General features: G+C 43.6%; 1 protein-coding gene across 1 annotated transcript in view; it reads left to right on the forward strand.

Annotated features, from left to right (window-relative positions):
• LOC134345861 (sideroflexin-5-like) overlaps positions 1 to 21812 on the forward strand; it is a 271312-nt gene that overhangs the window by 73655 nt on the left and 175845 nt on the right. Inside the window, exons 6-9 of the mRNA XM_063047176.1 lie at positions 5092 to 5117; positions 6291 to 6344; positions 16939 to 16995; positions 21158 to 21223. Coding sequence (XP_062903246.1) covers positions 5092 to 5117; positions 6291 to 6344; positions 16939 to 16995; positions 21158 to 21223 — 203 coding nt within the window. The remainder of the gene's footprint in view (positions 1 to 5091; positions 5118 to 6290; positions 6345 to 16938; positions 16996 to 21157; positions 21224 to 21812) is intronic.

Here is a 21812-nt window from a genome sequence, read left to right on the forward strand (position 1 = left end):
TGCTGTACCTGCATGCCCACTTTCAATGGCTGGTGTACAATGACACCCAGGTCTCGTTGCACCTCCCCTTTTCCTAATCGGCCACCATTCAGATAATAATCTGCTTTCCTGTTCTTGCCACCAGAGTGGATAACCGCACATTTATCCACATTAAATTGCATCTGCCATGAATTTGCCCACTCACCTAACCTATCCAAGTCACCCTGCATCCTCTTAGCATCCTCCTCACAGCTAACACTGCCGCCCAGCTTTGTGCCATCCGCAAACTTGGAGATGCTGCATTTAATTCCCTCATCTAAGTCATTAATATATATTGTAAACAACTGGGGCCCCAGCACTGAGCCTTGCGGTACCCCACTAGTCACTGCCTGCCATTCTGAAAAGGTCCCGTTTATTCCCACTCTTTGCTTCCTGTCTGCCAACCAATTCTCTATCCACATCAGTACCATACCCCCAATACCGTGTGCTTTAAGTTTGCACACTAATCTCCTGTGTGGGACCTTGTCAAAAGCCTTTTGAAAATCCAAATATACCACATCCACTGGTTCTCCCCTATCCACTCTACTAGTTACATCCTCAAAAAATTCTATGAGATTCTTCAGACATGATTTTCCTTTCACAAATCCATGCTGACTTTGTCCAATGATTTCACCACTTTCCAAATGTGCTGTTATCACATCTTTGATAACTGACTCTAGCATTTTCCCCACCGCCGATGTTAGGCTTACCGGTCTATAATTCCCCGGTTTCTCTCTCCCTCCTTTTTTAAAAAGCGGGGTTACATTAGCCACCCTCCAGTCCTCAGGAACTAATCTAGAATCTAAAGAGTTTTGAAAAATTATCACTAATGCATCCACTATTTCTTGGGCTACTTCCTTAAGCACTCTGGGATGCAGACCATCTGGCCCTAGGGATTTATCTACCCTTAATCCCTTCAATTTACCTAACACCACTTCCCCACTAACATGTATTTCCCTCAGTTCCTCCATCTCACTAGACCCTCGGTCCCCTACTATTTCCGGAAGATTATTTATGTCCTCCTTAGTGAAGACAGAACCAAAGTAGTTATTCAATTGGTCTGCCATGTCCTTGTTCCCCATGATCAATTCACCTGTTTCTGACTGTAAGGGACCTACATTTGTCTTAACCAATCTTCTTCTTTTCACATGTCTATAAAATCTTTTACAGTCAGTTTTTATGTTCCCTGCCAGCTTTCTCTCATAATCTTTCCTAATTAAGCCCTTTGTCCTCCTCTGCTGGACTCTGAATTTCTCGCAGTCCTCAGGTGTGCCGCTTTTTAACATAAGCAATAATGACAACACAGTAACAAAAGCAAAACAGCCCCCTTTCCTCTCTCACATTCACCCACCCTTCCACAAACACAGAAAGGCCGCCTCTGGACTTCCAACCTCCAGTGGACTCGGACTCGCAGACTGAGAGCCTCCAACTGCTGGACTCAGAATCAGGTTTAATATCTCCAGCAAATGTCATGAAATTTGTTAACTTTGCAGCAGCAGCAGTTCTATGAATACATAGGAATAGAGAAAAAGAACTGTGAATTACAGTAAGTGTGTACATATTACTCCTGATGGTAGCAATGAGAACAGGGCATGACTTGGGTTATGGGGGTTCTTAATGATGGATGCCACCTGTTTAGGCATTCGCTCCTTGAAGACGTGCTGGATACTATGGAGGCTGGTGCTCATGATAGAGATGACTAAGTTTACAGCTCTTTACAGCTTACTTTCTTCCCGTGCATTCGTTCACCTGCCCCACCCCCTCCCCCATGCTAGTTAGAATGCTCTCCACGGTATATCTGTAGAAATTTCCAAGTATTTTTGGAAACAAACCAAATCTCCTCAAACCCCGAATGAACTATAGCCTTCTTTGTAGCTGCATCAATATGTTGGGTCCAGGTTAGATCTTCAGGGATATTGACACCCAGGAATTTGAAATCGCTCACTCTTTCCACTTCTGATCCCTCTATGAGGACTAGTGCGTGTTCCCTTGTCTTACTCTTTCTGAAGTCCACAATCAGCTCTTTTTCTTATCGACACATCGACTCAGGTGCTTCAACTACCGGGCCTCAACTTCATATTAAAATGGGAGCATCAGTGCACAAAGCCTGGATCATTATTGGGCACTTCACTGATCATTATGTGTCATCTGAGGTAATTCAAAGTCAAGTTTATTGTCATATGCACAAGTACATAGAACATAACAGCACAGTACTTTGGAACATGATCTTGTGTCGACCTGTTAAACATAGAAACATAGAAACATAGAAAATAGGTGCAGGAGTAGGCCATTCGGCCCTTCGAGCCTGCACCGCCATTTATTATGATCATGGCTGATCATCCAACTCAGAACCCTGCACCAGCCTTCCTTCCATACCCCCCGATCCCCGTAGCCACAAGGGCCATTTAGCTACTTTAAGATCAATCTAACTCCTTGCCCCACACATAGTCCTCCATTTATCTATCAACCATTTACCTATCTAAGAGTCTTTTAAATGTCCCAAATGTATTCTGCCTCGACCACTATCCCTGGCAGGGCATTCCACGTACTCATCGCTCTGTGTAAAAAGCTTATCTCTGACGTCTCTCCCCACCTCCGATACTCTCCTCCAATCACCTTAAAATGATGACATTTCCACCCTGGGGAAAAAGCCTCTGGTTGTCCACTCTATCTGTGCCTCTTAACAACTTGTACATCTCTACCAGGTGCAATGAAAAACTACTTGCAGCAGCATCACCGGCACGTAGCATCAGATAGGCAGCATTCTCATGAGAAACATCAATTAAACATGAATAGCAACACACATAAAAGTTGCTGGTGAATGCAGCAGGCCAGGCAGCATCTCTAGGACGAGGTGCAGTCGACGTTTCAGGCCGAGACCCTTCGTCAGGACTAACCATGAATAAACATGATTAAATATGAATAATACTTCTACAAGAAAGAACACAATTAGAACAGAAATAAAACAAAATCTACTGCAGTTCAAAGTGATCAAAGTGGTCACGGTGTTGCCAAATTTCAGTGATTAGGATTGTGCCGAATGGTTGAAGGGAAGTAGCTGTTCTTGTACATAATACTGGGAAGCGGAGATAGATGGTGAACAGTTCTTAGAAAATTTCAGTGCACATGCTAATTCATTGCAAAGGCAGCTATACTTTGAATCTTTTGGGTGCCCTCCTGTTGGGTGCCATTACAGAAAATCTTTCCTACCAAATGCAAGAAGCAAATACAACAGATCATCTCTGTGCGAAAGGAGAACACACAATAGTCTCTGTTTTATTATTTCAGACATTATTATTGCACGTTATTGCACATTGGTAAATTATTATTGTGTACATTATGTTTATTATTAGTTGAGTCTGTACACAGCTAAGTGTGTTTTTAAATGTTGCTGTTGTAATGAAAGAATTTCCCACTCGGGATCAATAAACTTCAACAACAACAACAACAACAACAACACCAACTACTCCTCCTCCTCCTCCAAACATCACAGGTAGACAGGGTGGTGAAAAAAAGCATTTAGTATACTGGCCTTTATCAGTCTGTACATCACTGAGTACAGGAGTAGGGACATTACATTCCAGCTGTATCATAAACACAAAATAATCTGCAGATGCTGGGATCAAAGCAGCACTCACAACACGCTGGAGGAACTCAGCAGGTCGGGCAGCATCTGTGGAAACGATGAGTCGACGTTTCGGGCCGGAACCCTTCATCAAGACTGAAGAGGGAAGGGGCAGAGGCCCTATAAAGAAGGTGGGGGAGGGTGGGAAGGAGAAGGCTGGTAGGTCCAGTTGAAAAACCAGTAATTTGAAAGACAAAGGGGTGGGGGAGGGGAAGCAGGGAGGTGATAGGCAGGAAAACAATGGGTAGTAGAAGGAGGCGGAACCATGAGGGAGGTGATAGGCAGTGGGTATCAGTTGTTGGTGAGGCTACTGTGTGCAGCTTGTCATGTATTATGTGTATACCCTTTATAAGAAAGACATAGTTAACCTGGAAAGAGTGCAGGAAAGGTTTGCAGGGATAAACAAGGGATACTGCAGGTGCAGGGAGTCTGGATCAACACACACTAAACAATGAAGGAACTCAGAGGTCACGATAGCATCTATGAGGAGAATAAACAGTTAAAATTTTAGGTTGAGACGTTTCATCTGGATTTACAAGGATATTGCCTAGATTACGGGGTCTGATTTACAGTATATAGAAAGGCTGGCCAGGCTAGGAATTTATTCCTTGGAATGTAGGAGAATAAGGGGCAAACTCAAGAGAATTATTAAAATTATGAGAGGCAAAGATAAGGTGAGCATTAACACTGTCTTCTCCAAGTTAGTTAGTTAAGCCCATCACCCCTAGTCGACAGCAGCTCGCCAGAATCCTCTGTCCTGGGCCTGTCCTTCAAGCTGTCCCCAGGCATAGCCCATCCTCTTGGTGTCAGCACTAAAGTCGCGTTGCCAGGGTTCTTTGACGGGCCTCTCTTCCACTTTGCCCAGTGGTTTCACATTCGTGCTTGCATGGTGACGTTGGTTCATGTTCCAGTGGTAGTGGTCCTGGATGATAGAAGGATGATTGGCCTCCTGGCTTTGATGGAGATGCAGCTTTCACCACACAAATTCATACGTCTTCTAAGTGAAGATGCTGCTTCTCCCAGAGATGAGGTCTTTGGGTTTTCTGCTGGCATTTCTGTAGCTCTGTGTTTTTGTGGGATGGGGTTGCTAACCCCATGTCCAAGCCTCCTCCTTTCACAGCCAGGCTTGGGACCATCGAGGTTTTCCACAAGTTAGGGGAGACCAAAACTAAGAGACCTAGGTTTAGATTGAGAGACAAATAATTAAAGAGGACCTGAGGGGAAACTTTTTCATACAGAGAGTAGTGAGTGTATAAAACAAGCTGTCAGAGGAAGTGGGCTGAAGCTGCTACAACAGTATAATTTTTTTAAGCTGTAACCCCACACCCCGATTTAATTTAAAGGGTCAGAGAAGAATTGGAAGTGTGTAAAGAGGGTATGCAGGGGAAGGGAAATGTAGAATGTGGTCACAATGATGAAAATCATTTCAATGTCTGTCTTTCTTACAGGTTATATTCCTTTTGGGACACCAATTGTAAGTATCTATGGAAATGTATACCAATTAAATCAACAACGTCCATAGTCAGCTATAACACACGCCAAATAAAAACTGCATTGGGAAGTGCAAAGTACAAGACCTTATATGAACCCTCATACTTGGCCTAACCATAAGATATAGGAGCAGAATTAGGCCATTTGGCCCACCAACTCTGCTCTATCATTTCATCATGGCTGATCCAAATTTCCTCTCAGCCCCAATTGCCTTCTCCCTGTATAACTTTTTACCCTTACTCAACAAGAATCTGTCAACCACTGCCTTAAATATACACAAAAACTTGGCCTCCACAGTTGCCTGTGGCAATGAATTCCACAGATTCATCCATTCTCTAGCTAAAGAAATTTCTCCTCATCTCCGTTTTAAGAGAACACTTCTCTATCCTGAGGCTGTGTCCTCTGATCCTGGACTCTCCCACCATAGGAAGCATCCTCTCCATATGCACTCTATCAAGCCCTTTCAACATTCGATAGGTTTCAAATAGATCACCCCTCGTTCTTCAGAATTCCAGCAAGTACAGGCCAAGAGCCATCAAACGCTCTTCATATGATAAGTCGTTAAATCGTGCAATCTTTTTTGTGAACCTCCTTTGAACCCTCTCCAGTGTCAGCACATCACGACTTTGAGGAATTAGTGACAGAGGGGTCAATATTAAAACACACACAAATGCTGGAAGAACTCAGCAAGTCAGCCAGCACCTATGGAGAGGAACAGACGATCAATATTTCAGGCTGAGACCTTTCATCAGTTATGACTTGCTGAGTTGCTCCAGCATTTTGTGTACATTGACTTAGGTCTTGTCTTGTGGTCTCCACTGGATAAAGAGTCAGGTTTCCTTTCCTCATGTCAGTTACTGAACTGGATGAGTTCTTAATGACAGGAGATCAGAGATTGAAGTTTAGAGAGTTGGCAGACTGAGGAGAATGTGGGGAGTGGTGTTGCCATGGAGGCATTGAACTATGAGACATGAGGGAATATAAACAGTGAGGAGGAATGAACTAATGACAAAAGACTGGTATTTGTCCATGAAGTCCACCTCTTGTCTCAGGTGGCTCCAGGTGTTCAGAAAGCAGTGACCAGAATGTTTTAACCCCTGACATTTTGCTTAGTTGACTGGCTGCAGAATCTGATTATTACCTCTGCTCTCTGTAGGTGGTTGGCCTTCTGCTTCCCCAGCAGACCCTGGCAACTACTGTTTTCTGGCAGGTAAGCATCACAGTTTCGGCACCAGGACACAGCCTAGGTAAACAAATGTGTGTGCACTATCCTTTTCTCGAGGGTACAGAACCAACCGCTTGTGGCTAATCATTCCCTGGTATCTAAACCTTTAAAACCATTCTGCTGTTCTCCATCTGTTGGTTCTCTGGTTCCTAGGTTCACCCACTGGCTTTTCTCCCTCTGAGGTCAGCACTCAATAGCTAAAGTCCAACAGGGCGACAAGGTAATGTTTCCCTCCCTCTCTGCAGTCATAGAGTCAAAATTCAAGTTTATTTATCGCATGTACAGTACATTGAAACATACAGTGAAATGCAACTTCCACCATCTCAGAGGGATCCTACCACCAAACGTATCTGTACTTTCCCCCTCTCTCCACTTACCACAGGAATCGCTCCCTCCATGATTCTCTTGTCCATTTGTCCCTCCCCCACTTATCCCTGCAAGCAGCTAAAGTGCTGCATCTGCCCATTCACCTCCTACCTCACCTTCTTTCAGGTGAGGCAACACTTCACCCGCGGATCTGCTGGGGTCATCTCTTGTCTCTGGTGCGGTCTCCTCTACATTGGTGAGACCCATCATAAATTGGAGGACCACTTCACTGACTCCAAGGGATTTCCCAGTGGCCAACCATTTTAATTCCGATTCCCATTCCACTTCTGATATGTTGCTTCATGGCCTCCTCTTGTGCCACGATGAGGCCACCCTTGGGGTGGAGGAGCAACACTTTATATTCCATCCGGGTAGCCTCGAACCTGATGGCATGAACATCTATTTCTCCTTCTGGTAAAAAAAAATTACCACTCTTCTATTACCATCTCCCCTCTCTGGCCCCTTACCATTTCTCAATTGCCTGTCACCTGCCACTAGGTCTTTCCTCCTTTCCTTTCTCCCATAGTCCACTCTCCTCTCCTATCAGATTCCTTCCTCTCCAGCCCCTGACCTTTCCCACCCACCTGGCTTCACCTATCACCTTCCAGCTATCCTCCTTCCCCTCCCCCCACCTTTTTATTCTGGCATCTTCCCCCTTGCTTTCAGTACTCATGAAGGGTCTTGGCCCAAAAGGTCGACTATTTACTCTTTTCCATGGATGCTGCCTGACCTGCTGAGCTCCTCCAGCATTTTGTGTGTGTTGCAATGAAATGTGTAGCTTGCGTTAACAGCCCAAGGGTGTGCAGAGGGCAGCCCACAAGTGTTGCCACACATTCCAGTCGTATCATAGCTTGCCCATAAACACAAAACACAACGAGCACCAAAACAACAAAAGCAAAATATGCCCCATTCCTCCCTCCCTTCCTCCCCCGCCTCCCCACCATGCACATATAGTCCACTAACCCCAGGACAGTCCATATTCTTTGGCCTCCCATGGAACTGGATGTGGACTTGAACTGGCAGACATTGGGCCTTCAACTACCCTAGGGGACCTGCAGAGATTCACAGACTCAGGACTTCAGCCAATTGAACTTAGCTTCCAAACGACCGACTCGATTCTTGACAGGATCTGTCTCGAAACTTGGATTCACTCATGAGGGGACCCTGAGCACTGGACATCCGAACTTCAGTCTCACCAAATCACAAACCCAGGGAGTCATCGGACTTTGTTCTTCTTGCCTGTATAGAATTCCTACTCCAGAATCCACTGACAACTCTTTGACCTTAGGTGAGCCACCAATCTTTGTCCATGTGGTCTGACATCCAGACATCATGGCCCATCCCACACACTTCATTGTTGTGTTGTTATCCTATTTCATTTAGAAGGGAAACATCCTTCGGCCCAACTAGTCCATGTTGACCAAGAGGCCCCTTCAAAGTTAGTCCCACTTTCCAACATTTGTCCCATATCCCTCTAAACCTTTCCTATTCATGTACCTGTCCAACTTTCTTTTAAAGTGAAATGTTGAAGCCATAAGCCATAAGCCCTACTCCTTCAATTGAGTCCTATTGCACAAATAATCTCCATTCATCATTTTGCCCCAGTGCTGTTGTTTTGGCTCTAAATATTCAACCTCAAGGTCAAGTTTATAATGATGGGCAGACATACCCGGAGTATGAAAGGCATGAAAATTAGCATTGTGCATTAGAACATCATAGCACAGAACATTACAAACGTGGCAAATATCAATTACATAAATTTAAATTAACATAAATTATATATAACTTATACAACAAGAGGTTCAGTAACTATGACTTACTGACTATGAATGTAGAATAGTACAGCACAGTACAGGTCCTTCGGTAGACATTGTTGTGCCAACTTTTTAACCCACTCCATATCTATTGCTTCCCTCCTACATAGCCCTCCATTTTTCTATCATCCATGTGGCCACATAAGAGTCTCTGAAATACCCCCAACCTTCACTATGTCATGGACCAATACCATTAGGCAAGGTGTCCATGGACCCTAGATTGAGAACCCCTGATCTAAAGGAATTCTCAGTGAAGGTTCAGCTGGTTGATCGCAGAAATGGAAGCATTGACTTCTGAGGAAAGGCGAAATAGGTTGGGTCTATACTCACTGGAGGTCTGCAGAATGAGAAGTGCTCTTATTTAACAAACACAAGGAAGTCTGCAGATGCTGGAAATCCAAAGCAATACACACAAGATGTTGGAGGAACTCATCAGACCAGGCAGCATCTATGGGAAAGAGTAAACAGTTGATGTTTCAGGCCGAGGCCCTTCCAGGGTTACATTGGTGCCCTGGTGTCCATGGGGAGGGAGCATGCGGTCACTATGGGTACATACAGTGAGGGACTTTTGGGAACTCTCTCCAAGGGAATTGAGTGTTTTATAGACAATATTGACCATATTTTAATTTGAGATTCTTAACTGTCTTGTTGTTTGTATTTTGTGTGTGAATAAATTTATATAGTTTTGTTATAAAAAAGAACCCCTGTATAAAGGAGACATCAGTGACATCTACTGGTACACAGCAATTACTGAAGGAGTTGAAAGTTGTTTATATTCTGTTCTGAATGGATTTTACTTCTCCTTGAGCCTTATTACTACACACTTACATTGTCATTACCTCTCCCTGAAGGGCAGGATTTGTTGCACTCTTGCTTAGTTGCGAACGATAGAGTAGGGGAAAAAAATCCTCTGGCAAGTATTAAAGAGCCGGTTTTGCTTGGCGCAACTACAATACTTTGGTGCAGTGGTGCAAACCTACATCTTACCCTACCATTCACCATTACACATCCTTCCACTTCACCTTCATATAGGTCACTGTTAATAAAACAAATGGTGTACGAAATACATTTTGTACAGAGATTAGTCTGCTATTTAACATGGTCCCAGTGGCCACTTTATTTGATACACCTGTAAACCTGCTCATTAATGCAAATATGTAATAATCAATCATGTGGCAGCAACTTAGTGCATCAAAGCATACAGACATGGTCAAGAGGTTCAGTTGTTAGTCAGACCAAACATCAGAATGAGGAAGAAATGTGATCTAAGTGACTTTGAACATGGAATGGTTGTTGGTGTCAGATGGGGAGGTTTGAGTATCTCAGAAACTGCTGATCTGCTATTTTCATGCACGCCAGTCTTTAGAGTTTACAGAGAATTGTGCAAAAAGTAAAAACCATCCAGTGAGTGGCAGTTCTGTGGGAGAAAATGCCTTGTTAATGAGAGAGGTCAGAGGAGAATGGCCAGACTGGTTCAAGCCGACAGGAAGGTGACAGTAACTCAGATAGTCACGTGTTACAACAGTGGTGTGCAGAAGAGCATCTCTGACCGCACGTTGAACCTAGAAGTGGATGAGCTACTGCAGCAGAAGACCATGAGCATGCAGGAGGTACCTAATAAAGTGGCCACAGAGTGTATTTATCAGTTTCTGGAGCCCAAATTGCATTGTAAAAAACAGTATCAAATCAACTCAATAAGACTCAGATTCATTTATTTATCACATGTACATTGAAACATAGAGGGAAATCTGTCGTTTCCGTTAACAACCAACGCAACCTGAGGAAGTGCTGGGGGCAGCCCACAAGTGTCACTGCACATTCCGGCGTCAACTTAGCATACTCAAAATGTTGAGCAGAACAATACAGAACACAACAAGCAACAAAACAACAACATACCAACAAAAGCAGAAGTGAGAAAAGATATCCATGAGCTTCCACCTGCCAGCAGAAGTAGTGGATGCGGGTTTGATTTCAGCATTTAAGAGGAGTTTGGTTAAGTACATGGATGGGAGGAGGATGGTGGGCTCTGGTCCGGGTGTAGGTTGATGGGACTAGGCAGAATAATAGTATAGCATGGACTAGATGGGCTGAAGGGCTTGGTTCTCTGCTGTAACATTCTATGACTCTATGACTTATTGGAAGCCAATAAACCTTGAGCAGAGAGGACACATGTCCATGAGCATCTAATCACTGACTGTGTTGAGGGAGAATATTTAAGGTGATGTTCAGGTAGATTCACTCGATGGAGAACGCCTGTGCATGATTTTGTTTAACATGGGGAGGCTGATGCACGGGCAGCCTCTACACGGTCCTTGGTAGATTGGGATCAGGATCCCCACATTCACTGTGCAGCCTTCCTCTACCTCCACTGGTGTTTTGATGTGTCGTTGATCTTCCGCCAGCTCCACCTTTGAGGTCTTGGTTGAATTGTTCTTAGTCTGGAACCTCCCCCTTCACCTTACTGCCATGGGTGACCCTACAGGAGTTAAGCTTCAGACAGCATTGCTCTTGGGATCTCAGGATATCACAAGCCTTTCTACCACAACAAGGTGATGACGCTCGGAGAAGATGGATGCTGCAAAAGGAGAGAATGAACAGCTAAAAGATCCAACCACTAACCGTAGCCACTACTTACTCATGTCCATACTGCACCAGAATTTGTGGAACCCAGATCAGTTTCAGCAGCCACTTGAAGACCCACCACAAGAGAACCCCTTAAGACAACATCTTACTTGAGTCGAATGATCACAAGAAGAAGATTTAAGGTGAAAGTGTTGAAGGAGTTCAGTTGTTCCAGTTATTAAGCTGGATCTCCAAAGCTGTGCACATTCTGCATTAGATGAACGAACAGATAAGGTACAGATTTGTGTTGTGAGAGTGAATAGAGGTCACGATAAACCTCAACTGCTAAATATTCATGAGGAAGCTAAGATGGAATGTATCCAGTAATACCAACTAAAATAAAGTACAGGGAGGGGCTGACCCACGGATGAAAGTTCTTAAGGAGCTTAGTACTAGATTATTGAAAATACTTGAGATTCCACTGGTCCAATTGAGAAGAGATCAAAGCAATGATAAGACTATTAGTTAGACATGTATAGTAGGAAAAACATTGGAGTCCATTAGAAAGGAAGCAATTAAACACTATGGGCAATAAATCCAAGACAAAGTGGCTTATGAAATGCATGTCACGTCTAATGAATTGTTTGGAATTTTTGGACGATGTAACTTGGCAGACCACAGTTTGTGTGGCTTCAGAGCATGCCAGACATGGCTGTAAGCAGCACTGGGGCCCCGCAGGGCACGGTATTGGGTCCCTTCCTGTTTATCCTGTATACCTCAGACCTTAGGTACAACACTGAGTCATATCATCTGCAGAAATTCTCTGATGATTCAGCAATAGTTGGGTGTATAAAGGGAGGATGGGAGGATGAATACAGGGCCCTGGTGGAGGACTTTGTCAAATGGTGCAAGCTGAATCATCTGCAGCTCAACAAAGGAGATGGTGATGGACTTTAGGAAGACTAAGCTTGCATTGCTCCCTGTTACTATTGATGGTGAAGGCGTGGATGTGGTGAGGACCTACAAGTATCTGGGGGTGCATCTGGATGACAGATTTGAGTGGAGCACCAACACTGAGGCTGTGTACAAGAAGGGCCAGAGTCACCTCTACTTCCTGAGGAGGCTGAGGTCCTTTGGAGTGTGCAGGCCTCTCTTTCACATGCTCTACCAGTCAGTTGTGACCAGTACAATCTTTTATGTGGTGGTGTGCTGATCCAATGGCATCAACACAGATGGTGCCAAGAGGTTCGATAAACTGATTAGAAAGGCTGGCTCCATTATAGGAGTCAGACTAGACTCACTGGAGGCTGTGGTAGAATAAAGGATCCTATAGAAAATCCTGGCTATTCTGGACAATGTTTCTCAACCTCTGCATGCCACCTTGGCTGAACAGAGGAGCACTTTTAGTAATAGGCTAAGACAACTGTGCTGCTCCAAAGAGTGCTCTATGAGGGCATTCTTACCCTCAGCCATTAGACTTTATAATGAGTCAACTTATAGCTGGGGAAGTGATGAACCCACCTCCCCCTCCCCCCCGTTAGACTGTTTGAGGTAATTTTTAAAAAATTCTTTCTTACTTCGAATAATTGTATATTTGTATATCTGTGCATTTGTAATACTACTGTGACACTGTAATTTCCTTCAGGATCAATAAAGTATCTATCTATTTGGGTGACGTGATCAATCTTCCTTGTCGTTACCTTTGGCTCCCCCTCCTACCTTCCACCAAAGTTCAGTGGGGTTCAATTCCCACTGCTTTCTGTAAGAAATTTGTACATTTTCTCCATCACAGCATGGGTTTCTTTTGGGTGATTCAGTTTCCTCCCACATTCTGTGACGGGGTCCTGAATTACCCTTATGAACTGTACTTTTGAAAAGAGAGAGAGTGTTGTTCAACACAGACACCTTGTTAAAAAGAGAGAGAAAGAAAGAGAGAGAGAGAGGCGAAGACTGCTCACAGTTTGTTTATACTTTCTACAAGGACATTGGCAGCTTCCAAGTTCTTACAGAGAGAGAAGGGAGGAGCTGCTTGATGGACAGCTGGTATTCAGCACGGTGAGATAAATAGAAGGTCAGCTGTTAGACCTACAGACACATGGTTTTGGACACTGAATGAGCTTTGTTGTGCCCACAGAAAAGGTGGGTTTTGAAGGATCGATCAGGCGGATCGATCAGTGGCTCTTGCAGTGTGAAAAGGGTGTGACCGGTGGGGAGTTATTCGTGTGTCTGACCCTCGACTGGGTTGATAATTCCACTACAGAAGAACGGTCCCCTTTGTTGTGGTCACAGTCTGTGACTTCTAAAGGGTTTCGGAGGACAACAGGAAGATCGATGATGTCAGCTCACCTGAAGACTCAGATCTCCCTCTCTCTCTCTCTCCATCACTACTCAACTCAATACTACGAACTGAACTTTACTCATCATTGCTAACCTGTTTGATCTAGCTGCATTTATATTACTGTATTGTGTAGTTACTAATAAATATCATTAGTTAATAGCAATACTAGACTCCAAAGTGTTTTCCATTTCTCCTGGATCTTTAACCCGTCACAGGGTACGTGACAATCCCCCAAATACTTATGGGTTAGTAAAGTTTAGTAAATTGTGTTGTGTTATAGAACATAGAAGGTAGAACAGTACAGCAGGGGACAGGCCCTTTGGCCCACAATGTTGTGCTAATCGAATTAAATTAGTAATCACTTGGCCAACCTAATCCCTTCTGCCAACACAATATCCATAGCCTTTCATGTGCCTGTCTAAACTTGGACTCCTACATCTCTCTGCTCATCAACACCTTTAAGGGTCTTGCCCTTAACAGGGTACAGTCTCTTTATATTTGACCAGCTTTGGCAAGCAAAAAAATCAGCATTTGGGGTTGATTAGCAAGAACAAATTAGAGTAAGGCAGGGGTGGGCAGATTGGCCATTGTCACAGTAGTCATTGTCAGAGTGGACTGAGTCAGAGTGGAAATTTTGAGGCTTTAGCTCATCGAGGCTGCAGTGAAGAGAGGCTTCAGACAGAGAAAGCACAAAAGAAAAGCTGTAGGTATAGTTTACCCCCCCCCCCACCCTCCCCCTTTACATCTGATCAGTTAGAACAGTAGAGATGCCAGGCAGGATAGTGGAATGCTCCTCTTGTGGGATGTGGGAAAGCAGGGAGACCTCGAAATGTCCCTGATGACTACAGCTGCAAGAAGTGCATCCGGCTGCAGCTTCTAACAATCCATGTTGAGGAGTTAGAGCTGGAAGGGTTTGAACTCCGGATTATTTGGGTGGCTAAAAGGGCGACGGATTGGACATATAGAGAGGCATGGCACAGGAAACTGGGTGACAGTCAGGCAGGAGAAAGGGATTAAAGAGCCAGTGCAGTGTACCCCTGTGGCCATTCCCCTCAACAAAAGGAATACCACTTTGGATATTGTTGGCAGGGATGACCTTACAGAGGAAAGTCACAGTGGTCGGGTCTTTGGGACTGAGCCTGGCTCTGTGACTCAGAAGGGAAGGGGGGAAAAGAGGCGCACTGTGGTGATAGGGGATTCGTTAGTTAGGGGACAGAAAGGAGGTTCTGTGTCGGGTAGTATGTTGTCTCCCTGGTGCCAGTGTCCAGGATATCTCGAACCTAGTCATCATCATTCTTATACACGAGGAATTCTGCAGATGCTGGAAATTCAAGCAACACACACAAAATACTGGCGGAACGTAACAAGCCAGGCAGCATTTATAGGAAGTACAGTCGATGTTTTGGGCCGAGACCCTTCGTCATTCTTAAGTGGGAGGGTGGATAGCCAGAGGTCGTGATCATAAGACATAGGAGCAGAATTAGGCCATTCAGCCTATTGAGTCTTCTCCACCATTCCATCATTGCTGATCCTGGATCCCACTCAACCCCCATACACCTGCCTGCTTGCAATATCATTTTATACCCTGACCAATCAGGAAACTATCAATTTCTGCCTTAAATATACCCACAGACTTGGCCTCCACTATAGTCTGTCAAAGAGCATTTCACAGATTCACTACTCTCTGGCTAAAAAAATTCCTCCTTACCTCTGTTCTAAAAGGTCGCCCCTCAGTTTTGAGGATGTGCCCTCTGGTTCTGGATACTCCCACCACAGGAAATATCCCCTCCACATCCATCCTATCTAGTCCTTTCAACATCTGGAAGGTTTCAATGAGACTCCCCCCCCCACACACATTCTTCTAAATTCCAAGTGAGTACAACCCCAAAGCTGCCAAACGCCCCTCATATGTTAACAACTTCATTCCAGGAATCTTCCTTGTGCACCTCCTCTGGACTCTCACCAATGACAACACATCTTTTCTGAGATATGGGTCCCAAAACTGTTGACAATACTCCAAGTATGCCCTAGTGTCTTATAAAGCCTCACCGTTATTTGCTTGCTTTTATTTTCTATTCCACTTGTAATAAGCGCCTTCTTTACCAGAGACTCATCCTGTAAATTAACCTTGTATGAGGACTCCTAAGTCCCTCTACACCTCTGATGTTTGAATTCTTTCCCCTTTATATAATAGTCTGCACCTTTATTCCTTTTACCACAATGCATATTCGTACATTTCCCAACACTGTATTCCGTCTGCCATTGTTACCCATTCTTCCAACTCGTCTAAGTCCTGCTGCAATCACATTGCATGCTCAGCACTACCTAGTCCACCCATCTTCATATTATCTGCAAACTTTGCCACAAAGCCATCAATTCCATTATCCAAATTATTGACAAACAATGTGAAAAGTAGTGTCCCAATAGTGACCCTTGGGAACACCACTAGTCACTGGCAGCCAACCAGATAATGCCCCTTTTATTCCCACCCACTGCCTCCTGCCTGTCAGCCATTCCTCTATCCATTGCAGTATCTTTCCTGTAATGCCATAGGGTTTTATCTTGTTAAGCAGCCTCATGTGAGGCACCTTATCAAATGCGGTTCTGAAAATCCAAGTAAGTGACATGCACTGCCTCTCCTTTGTCCACCCTGCTTGTTACTTCCTCGAAGAACTCTAACAGATTTGTCAGGCAAGATCTCCCTTAACATAAACCACGCCGACTTTGACTTATTTTATCATTAGTTTGCAGGTGCCTCAAAACTTCATCCTATCGCCTTCCAGCCAGTCCTGCTTCCCCTACCCACACTTCTTTATTCCGGTATCTTCCCTCTTCCTTTCCAGTCCTGAAGAAGAGCCTTGGCCCCGAACGTCAACTGTTTATTAATTTCCATAGATGCAACCTGACCTGCTGAGTTCATCTAGCATTTTGTATGTGTTGTAAAGGTTGTGATTTTCCCTCTTTCTTTGATCAGATGTACTGACACCATTTACTATGAACTGCTTACTTACTGCCTGTTACGCCGCTGGCATTTACAGTGACAATGAGGGTCCTCCATCTTTGGCAGTGTTCAGGGCTTCCTTCATCGTGTCAGTGGTGTCCTGTCGGTTTTCACTACTGTGACTCATGCAGATCCCAGGTGGAGACTCAGGAATGCTGTCACACTCAGATGTAGACGGATTCTTCGTTGCTGTTTCCATAACAGTTCTGTTAACTAGTCAGCATTGTTAGCTCTGAACTAAAGCCCCAAACCAGTAAGACCAATGTCCTCTACACTTTGACTTGTTTGTCATGGGTGACCCTACCAAGAGTCAAAGCATGAAGCCCTGACTCCAGCCAACATAGTTCTCTGGGTTTTTGAGGCACACGTGCCTCCAAACCACGATAAGGTTGTGGTCCTCTTGGAGGTTAGTATGAACTAACAGCAGAGGTAATGCCTTCACATTGTTCATGATAGAGGGGATGAATGTACTGATGATTTGTTTTTGCTTCCTTCTAGTGGTTGAACCAGAGCCACAACGCATGTGTGAATTACGCAAACAGAAATGCAACCAAGGTGAGAAGGCTGTGTTGGATCCTGATGATTTTGTGATCCATAGGTTCTTTAGAAGTCAAGAATGAAGCATAAAACTTGTTGCTTATGATCATTTTATTAAGTATTACAAGAGTAAAGGAGAGAAGCACAGCGAGAGACAAAGGAAAAGAAAGTGTAGTGTGGTCTTCTCATACTAGACTACTGATAACAGAAATTCCATTGATAACAGTTCACCAGTAAGATGGCCAAATTCAAGTAATGTGGTACCCAGCACTGAAACCAAGAGATTTCCAGAATAATACAGAGGCAACTGCACCATAATTGCCAGGAAACACTGAACAATTACATGTACATAGGTAGTGATATAAGGTAGAAACAAGCATGAAAAGTAACATTTCTACACTACAACCCAGAAGTGGTGAGCATCATGACGACCCTCAAATGTCAAAGGTTGAGACTATTTGAGCTAATAGGGTAGTTAAGAAGGCGTTTGGTGTGTTGCCCTTCACTAGTCGGGGGATTGAGTTCGAGGGCCATGTGGAAATGTTGCAGCTCTATAAAACTCTCACCACACTCAGAATATTGTGTTCAGTTCTGGTCACTTCATTATAAGAACGATGTGGAAGCTTTAGAGAGAGTGCAGAGGATATTTTCCTGGATGTTGCCTGGATTAGAGAGCCTGTCTTATGAGGAAAAGTTGAGTGAGCTATGACTTTTCTCTTTGGAACGAAGAGGATGGTAAAAAACTTGGATACTAAATGATAAGATGTATAGATTAAGTGGATAGCCAGAGACTTTTTCCCAGGGAGGAAATGGCTAATTCAAGGGGGCATAATTTTAAGGTGTTTGAAAGAAAGTGGGGAGAGGAGGAATGTCAGAGGTAGGCTTTTTACACAGAGTATGGTGGTGTGTGGCATATGCTGCCAGGGGTGCTGGTAGAGGCATTAGAGTAGATAGGCACATGGATGGTAGAAAAATGGAGGCTATGCAGGAGGCAAGAGTTAGATTGATTCTGGAGTAGGTTAAAAAGTCAGCACAACATTGTGGGCTGAAGGGACTATACAGTGCTGTAATGTTCTGTTGGACAGCATAAATTTATTTAACCAGATTTTTTTTCATCCTATGATTATGGTTGAAGGTCTCCATACAGAATGGAGGGATATAGACCATGTGCAAGTAGATGTGCTGTATCCGTATCAGAAAAATGGAGGGCAATGCAGGAGAGAAAGGTTAGATTGATCTTGTAGTAGGTTAAAAGCTCGGCACAGCATTGGGCCTGTACTGTTCTGTGTTCCATGTTGACTCCGTAATTTATTGGAATTCCCGATAGCAGAGAGTTGTGGAGTTAGGAAGTTTGCTTTATGCAAAGAAACTTTGGATGGACATGGAACTGATGTAAATCAGTCATATTACTGAATGATTTGAAGAGTAGGTACATATGTGCGACTGGTTCCCACTGAGAAGCAGAGTGTCCCTCCTTGGCCATCACATTTTGTTGTGCTAGCACCCACTTAAGTGCTCAGGTATAACACATATAAGTAGAGGGTTGAGTCTAGTATTGGACACTATCCAGATTAGAAAGAAGAGGAGTACAAACAGAGAGTGATGGAAATCCACTGCAGATCTGGCGGCCTGTTGTGGGTCTGGGAAGAGAATTGATGTCTCTGGTCAATGACCCTTTGTCAGATCTGAAGATGATTCTTAACGTCAGTGAATGGATAAGAAAGGTAGGCTTATGTGGTGCATTTGGGGAAAGTTACTATATCGGCAATGTTTTTGTTTTGGAGGAAGAATAGAGGGGAGGGGTTACTTTATTCTTTCAAGCAAAGAAAATCCTGGAATCTCCTTGGTGTGGAATTAAGCTTAACCATTGAGCAGTGTATGTATTCCTTTGGTCTTTGGGATTGTACACTTTTTGGAGACAACCTAGAGGGAGCTGTTGGCTTCTGATGTTTAAATCTAAAGTACTTTCAGAAGTCAGGAAAGAGGTACAAAACTTGTTGCTTCATGATAATTTTATTCAGAAGCAGACAGTGATAGAGGTCTGCTAAGCAAGGAGAGGAAAAAAGGAACGAAGATGGTGCTGCCCTGTGGTCAGCTATTTTCATATCCATAGATAAGAAAGGTTTCATGCAGATTTGTATATAAGAGTCAACCAATAAGAAACCCGTTATTTAAATAATACAGAATAAAGAAGCGTCCAGGGCTTTCCAGAGTCATACTTTATATAGCCACCAGGAAACTCACTGAGCGTGCATATACCAACTGTGACCACTAGGAAGCATAGTAAGCAGTTACTTGTATATCAGTAATTATATAAAATACAAGCAGATGATAAATTATTAAACTGCAAAGAAAATAACAATTAAACAGTCTAAGAGCTAAATAGTCAGATCCAATAATCCTCCCTTTGATTCTAAAGCACACATTTAGAATCATTACATCTGAAAATTTAGAGGCAGAAAAACTTATGATATTTACATAAAGTATAAAATAATCAAAAACTACTTGTCAGGGATTCCCAACTGGAGGTCTGCAGACCCCTTGCCAAATGGTATTGGTCCATGGCACTAGCAAGGATGGGAACCCCTGACCTAAGTTATGAAATATCAAAAGGTATATATTCTTCAAAGTGTTGATAGGATTATGTCATGAGCTTTTCCTTTCAAATCAGATACCATGGCCAAGGATATAAGCAGTAGTGGTAGCACCTCCAAAGCCAGGGCTTCACAAAACTTGGGGAAGCTCAAGATAGAGAGTTGACCTGTTAGGGTTTCAAACATATAGACTGATGTTCCAGAAGCACACTGCTGTTCCCCAAGGATATCCAGAGCATTATTGCCAAAGCAGGACAGTTACAGAGGACAGTGGCACTAAACCACCATTGGTTTTGATCTACCATCTAACAGAAGTGGTTGAAGGAGGTATTTACTCTGGCTTGTGCAGTGCAGGAAAGGTTCACAAGAATGATCCTGGGAATGAAAGGGTTAATATATGAAGAGTGTTTGATGGCTGTGCGTGTACTCGCTGGAGGTTAGAAGAATGGGCCGGGGGGATCTCATTGAGGATGAGAGAGCATAGCCTCAGAATACAAGAATGTCCCTTTAGAACAGAGATGAGGAAGAATATCTTTAGCCAGAGCATAGTGAATCTGTGGAATTATTTGTCACAGATGCTGTGGAGACCAAGTCATTGGGTATATTTAAAACAGAATTGATAGGTTCTTGATTAGATAAGGTGTCAAAGGTTACAGGGCAAAGACTGAAGAATGGGGTGAGAGAAATAATAAATCAATCGTGATGGAATGGCAGAGCAAATTCAAAGGGCCGAATGGCCTAATTCTGCTCTGATGTCTTATGTTTTTATGATCTCTGCACTGAACTGTCAACAGGAAGGTCACAAGAAATGCTAAACTGGCTTCAATTCTGAATCAGAGCCTGTGAAAATTACCTTCACCATGTTGGCCAGTGCAGGATCAAAATAATGTACTCAGAGACGAGAAGTTAAATATAGTCTTCTTTTAGGAATCCCGCTGTGCATACATTATCTGCCACTTTGATTATAATGTACAAATATTTATTCTGACAAAGGATCTTTGATTGGAAACATTAACTCCATTTGAGCAGTTACTGTTTGACCTGCTGAGTGTTTCAAGCATTTTCCATTTTTATTACAGTGTCGAGTCAATTACCGTATCTTAATGTGAATGTTTTGTTTTCTCTCTCTCTCTCCCCATATCCCTCTTTCTCTTTCACTCCCCTCTTACTCACTCTCTCCCTCTTTCATTATTCTCTTGATCTTTCTCTCTCTCCTCTCCCTCACTCACTCTTTCTCTGTGTCTTTCACACTCCCCATCTCACTCCCTCCACTTTCTCCCTTTCACTCTCTTTCACACTTTCACTCCTCTCACTGTCTTTCATTCACATTCTCTCTTTCACTCCACTCTCTCTCTTCCCTCTCTGTCTTTCACACTCTCTCTCCTCATTCTGGCTTTCACTTTCTCCGCTTTTCACTCTCTCCCCCTCTTTCTCTCTCTCACTCAATCTCTCTCTCTCTTTCATCTCTTTTGCTCCCCCTCTCTCTTTCTTTCTCACACACACTCTCATTCTTTCTTTTCTCTCACTGTCTGCCACTTTCATTCTCTCACACATGCTCGCTCCTCTCTCTTTTCGAAACACATTAGCCAACTCCATTGTCAAAGTTCATCCTGGGTTACTCCGGAGCCGTCACCAGCGCAGTCTCAATCGCAGTGAGTAATTTCGACATTCTGTGCATAACCGCGGTAACCATTTTAGTTTCTACAGACATGATGCCTGCCAGTTAATAGACCAATCATTTGATGATTTGATGATAAAACACTCACTAATGTTGCAGTAATGTATGGGGATTTGATAGATTAATTAAAGATAAACTGCTTCCAGTCAGTAACCAGGGGACACCGGATTAAGATAATTGCCATAAGAACCAGAGGAAATACTTTTACAATACAACAAGACGTTACAAGCTGCTTGGGTGTACTCTCTATATTTAGTTAGCTTAGCAGTGATACTCTAATGGAAAATAATGTAAGATGCAGGTCTATCCGTGAATAGTGGCAGATATTCAAGAGTTGGTCCATAAACAATTAGTTTAATTTGTCACGTGTACATCGAATGCGGTGACATTCATTGCTTCTGACCAACACAGTCCGGGGATGTGCTGGCGGCAGCATCAAGTGTCACCATGTTTCCGGCGCTGACATAAGGTGTGCACAACTCTAACCCTAGCCTGTACGTCTTTGGAATGTGGGAGGAAACCCACACAGGCACGGGGAGAACATACAAACTCCTTCCAGAAGG

Source organism: Mobula hypostoma, chromosome 4 (assembly GCF_963921235.1).
Source record: "Mobula hypostoma chromosome 4, sMobHyp1.1, whole genome shotgun sequence".
Classification (NCBI taxonomy): domain Eukaryota; kingdom Metazoa; phylum Chordata; class Chondrichthyes; order Myliobatiformes; family Myliobatidae; genus Mobula; species Mobula hypostoma.